Here is a 13,324-nt window from a genome sequence, read left to right on the forward strand (position 1 = left end):
CTTTCCTTCAAGGCTCAGGGGTCCAAGATTATCTTCTGTGTCTGTGTTAATTGGTTTCCCTTTTCTTTGTTGAAGAGGGTCTGTGCAATCGTTCTGCCTAGTCCGCCATCTTGCCCCACCTCCCTGATTACATTAATTTTTGTACAATGTTCAACCACCACCTGGCACAGTAGTCAATGCTCAGTGACTTCCTCCCTTCCCTTTCCTTATTGTTCTGACACTTTCTACCAGATCTTTAAGTAATCTTGTGGGAGGCAAGTTATCTGGTCGACAGAGGTGAGGTTTCCTATACATTTGGTGTGTGAACTTGCTGCCCTGTTCTCCACATATTTGACCTATGAATGAGGCCAACCCAAGACTGAGCTCACCAGCAGGTTAGTAATTTGGCTCTGTTCTGGTTACCTAGTGCTGCTCTGACAGGAATATACCACAAATGGGATGGCTGTAACAAACAGGAGTTTGTTCTCTTACAGTTCAGGAGGCTAGAAGTCCGAGTTCAAAGTGCCAGGCTCTAGGGGCTGGGTTAAAGCCCCTCGACCTTGGGCTTCAGCTCTGCCTCTTGCTCCCGGCCCAATGAAGCCAGAGGCATCTCTTCACTCAGGCAGCTACTGGCTGCTGAAGCTAACAAGCCCAAGGTTGACAAATAAAATGGCACAGTCCCGATGTTATCAAACCACATGGCAGACCATTAATTCAAGTCCATTGTAAGTCCCAAGGTCAGCAGAGCATGGCAGGCTGCTGAACAACGACACAGCTGCATGCAGGGTTCAAGCATGCCATAAGCTAGAGACTATCCCCAAGGCTTTTCCTTATATACAGGAAGCAGACCACATCCTAAAGGCAGCTAATCAGCTGCTTGTGGTAGATCCCACAATCATGGAGTTGATTGCCAGTCTCATCATGGAGAATAACTACCACCTGCTGCCCAGCCACTCAACCAGGCCCAGCCAAGTTGACATAACAAATTTAACTACCACAGACTCCCTTTTCAAATCAATGTTCTTTAAATATGCTGCAGTTATTTAGATGGAAGAACCCCTGGGTGGTGCAAACAGTTAACACACTTGGTGCTAACCAAAAGATGGGCAGATTGAATCCACGCAGCAGTGCCTCAGAGGAAAGGTCTGGCGATATCCAAATCTGATTCTAAGACATCGGTTGTTGACAACCCTGTGGAGCACACTCCCACTCCAGCGTACTTGGGGTTGGCATGAGTAGGAACTGATTTCACAGCAACTGTATCTGAGTGTTGATTTAAAGAGAAAGAAGAGCTCGGTGTAAGTGAAAAATGGAGAGAGCTCTGCAGACTTAGAGCCTCTTCTCTTACCCACAGTTTTAGTTTACTCACTGCATGCTATGCTCTGTACAACAAAGCCTGATTCAACTCCATAAACAAAAAAATTTACTGAAGTTTGTTTCTGGGAATTTGATTCCCTTTTCCGCACTGTCTGCCTAAGTATCCCTGCCACACCAAGCATACTGTCAAGAGCATTCCCCTACCAACTTACATTTGCAGTGATGTTTAGTCCCTGGCTGCCCAATGGGTCCACCCTGTAATCCAGGCTTAATGTCAACTTACATAAAAAGAAGTGACTGAATTTTGTTTAAAACAAACCTATCTAAATTTATGTTTTGAGGAATGTTTCCTCTCAAAGAAGGGAACTCTCATGACACTGTGGTTAAGGCATTGGGCTGCTAACCAAAAGGTTGGTGGTTTAAATCCACCAGCTACTCCATGGGAGAAGGATGAGGCAGTCTGTTTCTGTAAAGATTTACAGCCTTGGAAACTATATGGGGATCACTATGAGTCAGAATTGACTTCATGTCAGTGGGTTGGGTCCTCTCAAAGAATTAGTCCACACAATTTAAATTGTTCAAAATATTATTTGCATCATATTCCTTTTTAATATCTTCAGAGGTGACAAGCTTTGTTCTTCATTGTTTGTTTGTTTGTTTTTTTCAGTAGCTTAAAAGTTTTTGAACCCCCTGTGGCGATTAAAGAGGACTGGTGGTGCAGTGCCTAAGGCATCTGACTGCTAACCAGAAAGTTGGTAGTTCAAACCCACCAGCTGCTCCTTGGAAGAAAGATGGAGCAATTTACTTCTGTGAAGAGTTACTGCCTCAGACACCCAATAGGGTGTCCCAATGCCCGTGAGTCTGAATCGACTCCATGGCAGTGAGTTTGGGTTTTTGTTTGTTTGTTTGCTTGTTTTGATGGTGATTAAGGGGGTGATTGAAGTTAAAACTATAGCATATAAGAGGAGCTCTTTTGAAGACTTTAAAAGTGGTCCCCAAATTAAAAATCTAAGCTGGCATTGGAATACGAGGACAGTCTTCTGGAGCTTAAATAGCAGGCCATGAAGAAGGATTTAGGTTTTCTTCCCCAGGATATAATGTCCTGGTAATAATTTTTCATGTAGTTTCAGGGGCTTCATGGACTTTCTGAAAAGTTTATATATGAACTGTTTCTGGCATACTATTAAAAACATTCGTTTGCATGTATTAGTTTTAAGATTTTGTTTTAAGGGTTATTGCTGATCCCTGAGTGGCACAAATGGTTTTCACTTGTCTATTAACTAAAGGTTGGCAGTTCAAAGCCACCTAGTAGTGCCACAGAAGAAAGGCTTGTCAATTTGCTTCCATAAAGATGACAGCCAAGAAAACCCCATGGAACAGTTCTTCTCTGTAACACATGGTGTTGCCATGAGTCAGAATCAACTTGACAGCATTGGGTTTGGTGTTTGTCTTTTTGCTTAAGCATCAGACCTTATCTCTTAGACTTTAGTATGAGATAATTGTTTGTGGATCTTGAGAGAAGGCCAAGTTTATATGTCTCTGGGATAAAAGAGGCCTGTTCAGATTTTGGCAACTTTCTGATTTTATAAATCAAGTATTTTGAAATCCCTGAAAGGCTCCTTCTGTAGGAAGTGATGGGCAGATCTAAAAGGAGCTTGCAGACAATATTTTGCCCGAAAGTTATTCCCAAATATGCTTGTGGGGAGTCAAGCACATTTGGGAATATTGAAAAATCTGAAGCGTCATATGCTTTAAAGTGGTTGCTGCTTCATTTCCTCTTAACTAAGATTATGCATGTGAAAGCAGCTAGCTGAGTAGTCTCACAATACGTGTTAGTTAAATATGTTTCTCTGGGTTTCAAAAATACTTTAGTGATAATGACATTTCCTCTCTTATAAAGCTTTCAAAGTATTCATAAACTTGTATTTTAATCCAGTATATTTTCAACATATCAAAGTATGAACCAGTCTTAAGCTGTAACCTCAATCTTTAAAATTTTGCCATAGCATTCCTTTTCTTTTTAAAAATATTAAAAAGAGGAAGGGGGAACCTCTTTTTAAATGAGAACAGTCTTTATTCTTAGTGAGTGTAAAACACTTCCACAGTTTTAGAGCACTGGTGGGCGATTCACAAAACCTTTTAAATTTAAGGAAGGATAATTGAAGAGTTATGTTAACAGCTGCAAATGTGGTAGAAGTGGCAATGTTGGTCTATATTTAGATTTCCTCTTTTGCTTTGAATTCATCTACTGATCTAATCACTAAGCCACCTGGCAAGTGCTGTGCTTGTCGGTACTGTCCAGACTCCCCAGTCTCAGTCCAGAAAAGGAGCTTTTCAGTATCTGGAAGAAGGCCTTAAGGAATACAGAATTTTATATATGAAAAGGTATATCCCACCACTGCCATCCATTTGATTCCAACTCATAGGGACCATATAGGACTGAGTAGAACTGCCCCATAGGGTTTCTAAGGCTGTAAATCTTTATAGAAGCAGACTGCTTCATCTTTCTCCCAGGGACTGGCTAGTGGGTTCAAACTGCTGACCTTTTGGTTAACAGCCAATACTTTAATCACTATGCCACTGGGGCTCCTTGGAAAAGAGTATAGAGGTAGGTTAGTTATGTAACAGAGTTTTCAGATGAAAAGGTTGGCAATTGGAGCCTTCCTAGAATTTGGATATTTTACTTTAGACTTGTGATGTAATACTTGATGCTTACGTTCTGTTTTAGGGCAGCACTAGGTACATGGAGCAAATACTTAACACGCACGGCTGCTCACCCAAAAGTTGGAGTTTTGAGATCACCCAGAGGTACTTTGGAAGAAAGAACTGGTGATCTACTTTTGAAAAATCAGCCATTGAAAACCCTGTGGAGCACAGCTGTACTCTGATATACGGGTTGTCATGAATCAGAGTCCACTCAGGCAGTCAATGGTGGTGTTAGGTATTTGGGATCAGCTGGTACTGAGCCACTTGTTGAGTGATTATGTAAATACAAATAAAAATCTTACCAAAACATTCCTTTTTATGTGGGTTTTCCCCTTTGCCTTGTTTTCTATTCTTATTGTTGTTATGTGCCGTTGATTCGTACCCGATTCATAGCGACCCCTCCTTGGGTTTCCGAGGCAGTATCACTACGGAAGTAGATTGCCCAACCTTCCTTCCGAAGAGTGGCTGGTGGGTTTGAACCGCCAGCCTTCTGGTTAGCAGTCAAGTGCCTTAGGCACTATGCTACCAGAGCTCCTTACAACTCCCAAAACTGGTTTAACTAAATGAGCAATCCTCTCCAACCTCTTCCCTCCCACCCTCACTGGACTTCCTATTGGTGGCAAAAAATACTAGATCAAGGTGGGGTGTGCAGTGACTAGGTAGAGCTGGGCACATTTATTAACCTGGCATCTGATCTGAGTTGGCCAAGAAATGATTAGGCAAGGAGTGTTCTTGGCCAGAGCCTCTTCAGCTGCCTGCCCAGGCCAGGAGACTGAACCCAGGTGAGGAGTGTTTGTTTCTTCCCATTCCACCACAGCAGGATAGCATATTTTATGATGCATCAGATAAGGCTTCTGTAACATCTACCTAAACATTGCTTAAATCTTTTGATTCTCAGCCACTTGACTATGTCCAAGAGCACAAATTACAGAAAGAGAGTGGTATGGGGTGAATTTCATACAAGTTTGTTTCCACATCTGATGCTGTTCCTTTTAGGTTCAGAGTGAAAAAGGGAGTAGCAATTTTGGGATACCAAACCAAAATCACAACTGTTGAGTTGGATCCGACTCATAGTGACCCCTCCTTGGGTTTCTGAGGCAGTATCACTATGGAAGTGGATTGCCCAGTCTTCCTTCTGAGGAGCAGCTGGTGGGTTTGAACTGCCAGCTTTCTGGTTAGCAGTCAAGTGCCTTAGGCATTACGTCACCAGAGCTTCTTGGGAGCTTTGGGATAGCAGTGGAGAATGTCACAGTTGTTGGCTCTCCTTAGTCCTTAAAGAGCTGTAGGTATCCAAGGACAGTTGCTGGGGTGGGGCCGGGTTAGAACTTTTGTCTTATATACAGATATATGTTCCTTTTCCACTCTTCCTTCCTCCCAGCTCTTCCTCTGGTACTGTGAGGTACACATTCCATTTGTAGAGTGTCACATCCTCCCTCAGCTTGGTAAAAGTAGCTAATAAAGATGGGGAGGAGAGCAGGATAGAAAAGGAGAGGCTAGATGGGGAGGGAGGTATAGAGGCACTACCCAGAAAGGAGATGAAGGCAGAAATAGAAAGTTAGAAAGAGTGAAGTGAAAGGGGATTCTCACTGTTGGTAGATGTGGAATTAATGGTGAAGGAGCCTGGGTAACAGAAAAAAAAAAAAAGAAGTGGCTGGATATGGAGAGGAGGAGGAGAAGAAAAGGACATGTTCTGAGTGTTGGTAAAATAAAAACAACCAGTTGCCATCAACTGGCAAACATTGCTCTGCAGGTGGATAGGTGGGTGGACAGGCTGAACAATTAGGAATGTCTGTGCAGGGGGGAGTGTGCCCATGACCATGCATAGGGTCAGCAGACAATGTTTCTACAAGTATATTTGTGTGTAGTGCAAGAATTTCTAGGTATATAGTAGAGCTGACAAGGGACAAGATTGTAGTCGCTTCTTGGCCACAGCCAGCTACCTGAAAGAAACGAGTACTTGGACCTGTGGGCTTCGGACCATGGTTTCAGGGGACATCAAGCTCAATTGACATAGCATACTACACAAAAACATTGTTCCATGTCCTACTTTGATGAGTAGCGACTGGGATCTTAAAAGCTTGCAAGTAGCCATCTAGATGCAACAATGGATCTCTTCTCGTCCAGAGCAAAGAAGAATGAAGAAAACCAAAGACACATGGAAACAATTAGTCCAAGAGACTGGTATATCATGTGATCCTCACCCTATATGACTATGAAACCAGAAGAACTAGATGGTGCCTGGCTACCACTGCCAACCACTCAGAGGGGGAATCTATGTAGGAGAGCCTAGATAGAGTGGGAGAAAAATGGGGAACAAAACTGAAAATCATAAAAAAAAATAAAAGGGACCAGATTTGCTGGTCTGATAGAGCCTGGTGGAACCCTTGAGACTATGGCCCCTAGCTGCCCTTCAGGTCTGGAATTGAACCTACTCCTGTGGCTTCCAGGCAACCAAAAGACAGACATGAGAGCTGAACATTTACATTAGGTAGACACACTCCTTGGAGAGATCAGTCATGGGAGAATAGAAGGGCTGTGTGTGTACAGGGAGATAGCTCGGGGGGGCAGAAGTACATGGGAGGGAAGGACACAGGGAAGAGGTGGCTATGGGGAGGAAGTGGGAGGAGAGCTGTTACATTGTGGGAGATTGCAGTCAATGTCATGAGACAAAGTATATGTGAACTGCTGTATAGAAAATGAATTTGCTCTGTAAATTTTGACCCAAATCACAATAAAAATTAAAAAAAACAAAACAGTTACCCTCAAGTCAATTCTGACTCATGTGAACCCATGTGTATTAGAGTAGAACTGTACTCCATAGAGTTTCCAATGGCTGGTTTTTCATATGTAGCTTACCAGGCCTTTCTTTCAGAATCATCTGGGTAGACTTGAATCTCCAGCCTTTGGGTTAGCAGCCAAGCATGTTCACCACTTGACCACCCAGGAATTCTGAGGAATACTGAAGTTGTCTTTAGAAGATCATGTGTGTCAGTTTCTAAAAGGCCAATTCATTCCTAGATATTTCATATCACTATTTTAAGAGATTAGCTTTCCCTTTAGCTGTAATTTTCAAATTCTTTAGGCAGAGAAACCTTTTTTTCAAAGAAAATACTGTGCACATGCTAATATATGATACCAAAAACCAGAACCAAACTCAGTGCCGTTGAGTTGAATCTGACTCATAGTGACCCCTCCTTGGGTTTCCAAGGTGGTGTCTCTCTAAGTAGAATCTTCCTTCTGAGGAGTGGCTGGTGGGTTGCCAGCCTTCTGGTTAGCAATCATATGCCTTAGGCACTATGCCACCAGAACTCCAAATAGATGATAGATGATGGTAATATTATAGTTGTAAGGATTCAAAACAATCTTTTTTTAAAAAAAAAAAAATTAGACTCATGAGATTAAAAAATACCAAAGTGTTAAATCAGAGTCTAATTAAAATCTAGTTTATTATAGGAGTATTTGAATTGTATGTTATTAAGAGAATCTTGATTTACATGAGCCAGTAAGTTATAAATGATAAGTTTTTAAACAGTTTTAACCTACCACTTGAGAGCATATGCCTTAATTCAACTGTTCCAGAAGCCAAAAAAGAGCAGCAGAGGGAAATTTATGTTTCAAAGTTGAGTTACTAACAATATTTAGCAACTTATCTGATTTCTTAATTTGTAGATGTAAAATTTAGAGAAAGTTGGTCAAGTGGTTCCTCGCGAGTTTAAAGCTTTTCAGTAGGAAATACAACATTGAGGTGTTTAACAGTATCATTTTAAGCAATCTCAGATACCTTAACCGTAGTAGCTGTCTGTATTAAATATTCTGTTTCAAGATAAATTTCCCATTTTTCTTGTTGAATCTAAAAATTGACAGTAAGTACCAAAACTTAAAGTAAATGATAACTCTGTGCTTTGGTGTGAAGATTCACTTTTACATAGCTTGCTTATGCACCTTATGTGCAAAGGTGCCAGCCCTTGCCTGGCTTTTAACTGGGCTTGTTATACTACACAGAGATGGACATTTTGCAGCCCTGGTTTTTTGATGCAGTGCTTTTGCTGTTGTTTGTCATCCTATCCCCTTTCCCCCATTCAGCACATGGAAACAGTAACATTTACAACAAATCCACATATATAAAGAGAGATTGTAGAAGAATCTGCACACACATCAAATCGTCAGTATCCTTAAAAATGTTCTTGTTTAAACTATCTATATAGTAGTGTAGTGCCTAAGGCGGTTCAAACCCCCATCTCCTCCATGGAGGGAAGACTGGACAGTCTACTTCCATAAAGATTTATTGCCTCAGAAACCCAAAGGGGGTCGCTATGAGTCGGAATCGACTCGATGGCAGTAACTTTTCTATATAGGATCAAAGTGACAGCAGCAACTTGAAAGATTAAATAGGATCCTTCCAGAGCAGTGAGTCTGTGTTAAAGGAGGATGAACAACTCAGAAAAGGAGGGTGAGAATGGTTGCACAACGAGAAGAATGTAGTCTGTGTCACCAAATTGTCATTGTACAAATGGTTGTATTGGTTTTTGTTCTGCAGTATATATTCCCAACAACAAAATGTATGTTTTTTTAAAGTTCTTGTTACTATTTTCTGTATAATGCAGTTGAGTTTTTTCAGTTTTTATTATTAAAAGTTTCAAGAACTGCCTTCTTTGCCATGAGACCAGAAAAACTGAATAGTGTCCGACTACCATTACTGAACATTTTGATCAAGATTTCATAGAAGAATCCTGATTGAAAGGTAGAAAATTCAGAACAGAATTTCAAATTCTCATGGACCCTACTGGAGTCAAGGAGGGTAAATGAACACCTGAAACTGTTGCCCTGGGATTATCTTTAAACTTTAAACCAAAAATACCCCCTGGAGTCATCTTAAAACCAAACAGTGGTTTAACTTATCTAGTGAAAAAGGTCTGCCTTGAGAATTATTCTCTTTAACGAAGTATCTGTGTGGGATCAAACTGACAACAGCACCTGGGAAGATTAGATAAGAACCTTAGGGGATAGTGACTTTATGTTAATGAAGGAGGAACTATCAGAAGAGGAGAGTGAGAATGATTGCACAACTTGCAAAATGTTTGTAATCAATGGCACTAAGTTGCACAGTTGGACAGTGACACCAACCTTCCCTCCCATGGCACTCTCTACTTACCTGCTGAGTTCAAGAATTCATTGCAATGATCACACAGAACTCACAGAAATACTCATGATTATGGGGTTTATTGGGAGTTCTGTTGTGCTGAACATTAGAGATGCTTAATAAAAACAAAGAGGGCAGAGCTTACAGTTTGTACATGCAAATTCAGGTAATAAAAATATTCACCCATGTCAAAAAGATAATTCTTTAATAGGCTTTTGTGTTTTGTTTTAGAATCACAAGAAGATGATGAACAGCTGGTAGCAGAAGTGGTTGAAAAATGTTCGTCTGAGATTTGCCCCAGACCCTCCGAAAATGAGGTAGCACAGCAGGCCATTGCTTCTCACTCAGTCAAGAATTTCAAAGAAGAACCTGAACATGACACTAGCAAAGTTTCCATAGTGAGGCCATTTTCGATAGAAACCAAGAGTTCCAAAGATGTCCCAGCAACTCTTGGAACCAAAACACCCCATGGATTTGTAACTGCAGTCTCAGAGGAGGGTTTGCCCTGCATTGCACCAGAAGCCATCCAGGACAAGGCAATGACAGAAGGCAGCATGAGGGTTACACTTGAGGCTCCCTCAGAAGCCGATCTAAAGATTGGAAACTCCTGTTCAGAGTCAGTACCCAGTAGAAGCAAGCTAAGAAAGCCCAAGCCTGTCTCTCTGAGGAAGAAAACAATTAGTGGAGAGTTCTCAGGGACTGAAACTATGGTGGAGGGCACTCCTCTCTCCAGAGCATCCTTTGGGGAGGTCAATGTTGATGAATTGGATGAGAACACAAATTCTTCTTGGATTGGAGTTTCCAGGATCCAGAAATTGCCCACTGAAATTAAAGAAACATCAAGTACTCCCAGCAGTGATACCAATGATTCGGGGGTCGAGCTGCTGGAAGAGTCGAGGAACTCACCTCTGAAACTTGAGTTTGCTTTCACAGAAGATGTGGAAAATGTAGAGGCCAAGAAAGCTCTTCCCAGGAAATTTGGCAGGAAACTGGGTAACAAACTGACTCCCAAGACACCAAAAGATGGCATCAGTACACCAGTAGGTGCCAAAGGTGTAGAACAGCCTACAGACCCAAAAGCAGAAGATACTCCTGTCTCCCACATGTCTTTTAAGCTGGATCCTAGTCAGTGGGATAACCCCAACTTTAATCCCTTTGGGGGCCACTCCATTCTGCAGAACTCCCCACCCCTCTCCTCTCAGGGCTCCTATCACTTTGACCCAGATAACTTTGATGAATCCATGGATCCCTTTAAACCAGCTACAACTTTACCAAGTGATGACTTTTGTTCTACCACTGGTAATCATGTTAATGAAATCTTAGAATCACCCAAGAAGGAAAAGTCGCGTTTAATAACGTGAGTGGCAGTGGGTGCTGGGTGTTCTTTTGTGTATTCTCTGTGGGTTTGGCAGCCAATTGCTTTTGGTTTTGAGGAATTTATCTTTAAGATGCAACAGGGCAGACATGAAGTATTTTTATACTGGGGCCTTTACTTTTTTGCCTAACTCTTGGGTAGAATCAGAAATACCAGAAGTTTCTGTTTTAGAATTCTGTCTTGATTTTGATGAATCCTTGACTCTTTACCCCACCTACCCTGGGCAATTTTTTTTTTTTTTTAAATTTAAATGGAGTAAGAGGAGTAGGCAAATACTTGATGGCTTTTAGAAATCCTATCTGGGCTGTGAGGAGCTCTAGTAGCATAGTGCCTAAGGCACTTGACTGCTAACCAGAAGGCTGGCGGTTCAAACCCACCAGCCACTCTTCAGAAGGAAATCTACTTCTGTAGTGATACTGCCTGGGCAACCCAAGAAGGGGTCACTATGAGTCGAGTCTGACTCAGTGGCACATAACAACAACAGCCGGGCTGTTGGGACTCATTTTATGTGCAAAATTCAGGTGTCAGTGGTAGTCATCATATGCAGATAAGACAAAAATTCCAAGCCTATAAATTACATGTCTAGCATCAGTAGCATGTGGAAAGTGGTCGGAATGGGCCTCCTGGAAGTCTTTGTACTTAAACGGATAGCTGCAATTTTTGTTGGAAATAAACCTACCATTGAGTTAGTGAGAGTTCTTATGTCTCTTTCTGTAGTTTCTGGTTCCTTCAGTAAGGATGTTAATTTCCAATAAGGATCAAGAACATTTAAAATGACCAGTTACATCTAATAAATGAGTCAGTCAGTCTTTTGTTGTGTGTTGTCCATATGTTCCCCTCCCCCTTCAGTTGTTTCTCCTGGGAAATCTGGAGCCATTTCTTTCACAAGGTCCTTGGAGTTCTCAGAGTGACTGTCACAGGCCAGCAGCCATACTCCATGTCAAGTGTCATTTTAACTTTGTGACAGACTTACACCCATTGCTGTGTAGACTATTCCAACTCATTGTGACCCTACAGGAAGGACAGAGTAGAACTACCTAGTAGGGTTTCCAAGGCTGCAAATCTTTACAGAAGCAGACTGCCTCATCTTTCTCCTGTGGAGCAGCCAGTGGGTTCAAACTGCCATCCTTTTGATTAGCAGCCAATCACTTTAAACATTGTGCCACCAGGGTACCTTTGTTAAAAAATTACTTATCACAAAGCTTAAGTTAAGTAGATAACAGTAGAGGCACAACTCATTTTATTGTGCTTTGCTATATTGAGCTTCGCAGATACTGCGTTTTTTACAAATTGAAGGTTTGTTAAGACCCTGCGTCATACAAGTTTACTGGCACCCTTTTTCCAACAGCATGTGCTCACTTCATGTCTCTGTGTCATATTTTGGTAATTGTCACAATATTTTAAACTTTTTCATAATGCTATTGCACACATTTAGGAGCTCTCTGGCATAGTGGTTAAAGCAATTTGGCTGCTAACCAAAAAGTCAGCAGTTTGAATCCACCAGCCACTCTGCGGAAGAAATACGAGGCAGTCTGCTTATGTAAACATTTACAGCATTGAAAACCCTGTGGGGCAGTTCCACTCTGTCCTAAAGGGTCTCTGTGAGTCAGACTTGACTCTATGGCAGTGGGGTTTCTTTGTTTGTTTTATTGCATACTTAATAGACTATGGTATAGTATAAACGTAACTTTTATATGCACTGGGAAACCAAAAAATTTGTGTGACTCACTTTATTGCAGTATTTGCTTCATTGCAGTGGTCTGGAACTGAGCCCACAGTATATCCAAGGTATGCCTGTATGACCCTTTGTACCTCTATGACTTTTTACTAAAAATTAGTTACAAAGAAGGACCAATGACATGGTAAGGAACTCTGGTGGCATACTGTCTAAGACATTTGACTGCTAATCAGAAGGTTGGCAATTCAAACCCACCAGCCACTCTGTGGAAGGAAGACTAGGCAGTCTGCTTCTGTAAAAATTTACCACCTCAGAAACCCGCAAGGGGTCACTACGAGTTGTAATCGACTCGATTGCAGTGAGGTGGTTTTGGTTTAGTGACAAGGAGGGTAAAATATGAAGAAGGAGAATGATAAAAAAGTACCATGTACCATGTTTTTAGTTGTCACTATAGATAAGGTCTCTGGATAGCGTAAATGGTTAAGTACTGAGCTAGTAACTGAAAGATTGGCAGTTCAAACCCACCCAGATGTGCCCTTGAAGAATGACCTGGTGATCTGCTTTCAAAAGATCACAGCCTTGAAAACCCTGTGGAGCAGTCTGCTCTGCACTTACAGCGTCACCATGACTCAGTTGAAATTGACTCAACTGCAGTTGGTATGGTACTGGTATAGATTAGTTGGGGAGATATTTTCAGCATTAGTATAACAAAAAATGCCAGATGGCATGGTAAATTATATGGGAGAGAAAGGGACATATCCAGAGGTTTAAAGAGAAGTTTCTGTTTCAGAGCCAAGGAAGTTAAACAGTGTAGGAAAGTAGTTGTTTAGCAACCAGAGTATCGAAAACAAAAGTTAAGAGAATGGACTGCCATTAGTAGCTCTTGATCTGTTCACTGAGTTTTGGTTATATATGAGCTGTTAGTTATACAGTTGCTGAAGAATTTTATTTTTCAAGTATCCTCAAAGTGCTGTGCTCTTTTGTGGCTTTTCAAGTTAGTTGGCTATGTCTAGACAGCACCTGGGGTATGTTGGGTATGTTGCTGCCTCGGTGCTTCCTCCCTTAATCATGGGATGTTTCTGCCTACCAAAGGAGTCGCTTGGGAGCCTTCCTTTCAGTTGCATGTTGG

The 13,324-nt window shown here is 41.5% G+C and overlaps 1 protein-coding gene across 1 annotated transcript in view; it reads left to right on the top strand.

Moving 5' to 3' along the window:
* Positions 1-13,324, top strand: part of TACC1 (transforming acidic coiled-coil containing protein 1) — a 105,256-nt gene that overhangs the window by 56,625 nt on the left and 35,307 nt on the right. The window contains exon 3 of the mRNA XM_042783664.1: positions 9,374-10,499. Within this exon, the coding sequence (XP_042639598.1) occupies positions 9,374-10,499 (1,126 nt within the window). The remainder of the gene's footprint in view (positions 1-9,373; positions 10,500-13,324) is intronic.

This window comes from Orycteropus afer, unplaced genomic scaffold, assembly GCF_000298275.1.
Source record: "Orycteropus afer afer isolate SDZICR_OR568_19922 unplaced genomic scaffold, OryAfe1.0 scaffold00024, whole genome shotgun sequence".
NCBI lineage: Eukaryota > Metazoa > Chordata > Mammalia > Tubulidentata > Orycteropodidae > Orycteropus > Orycteropus afer.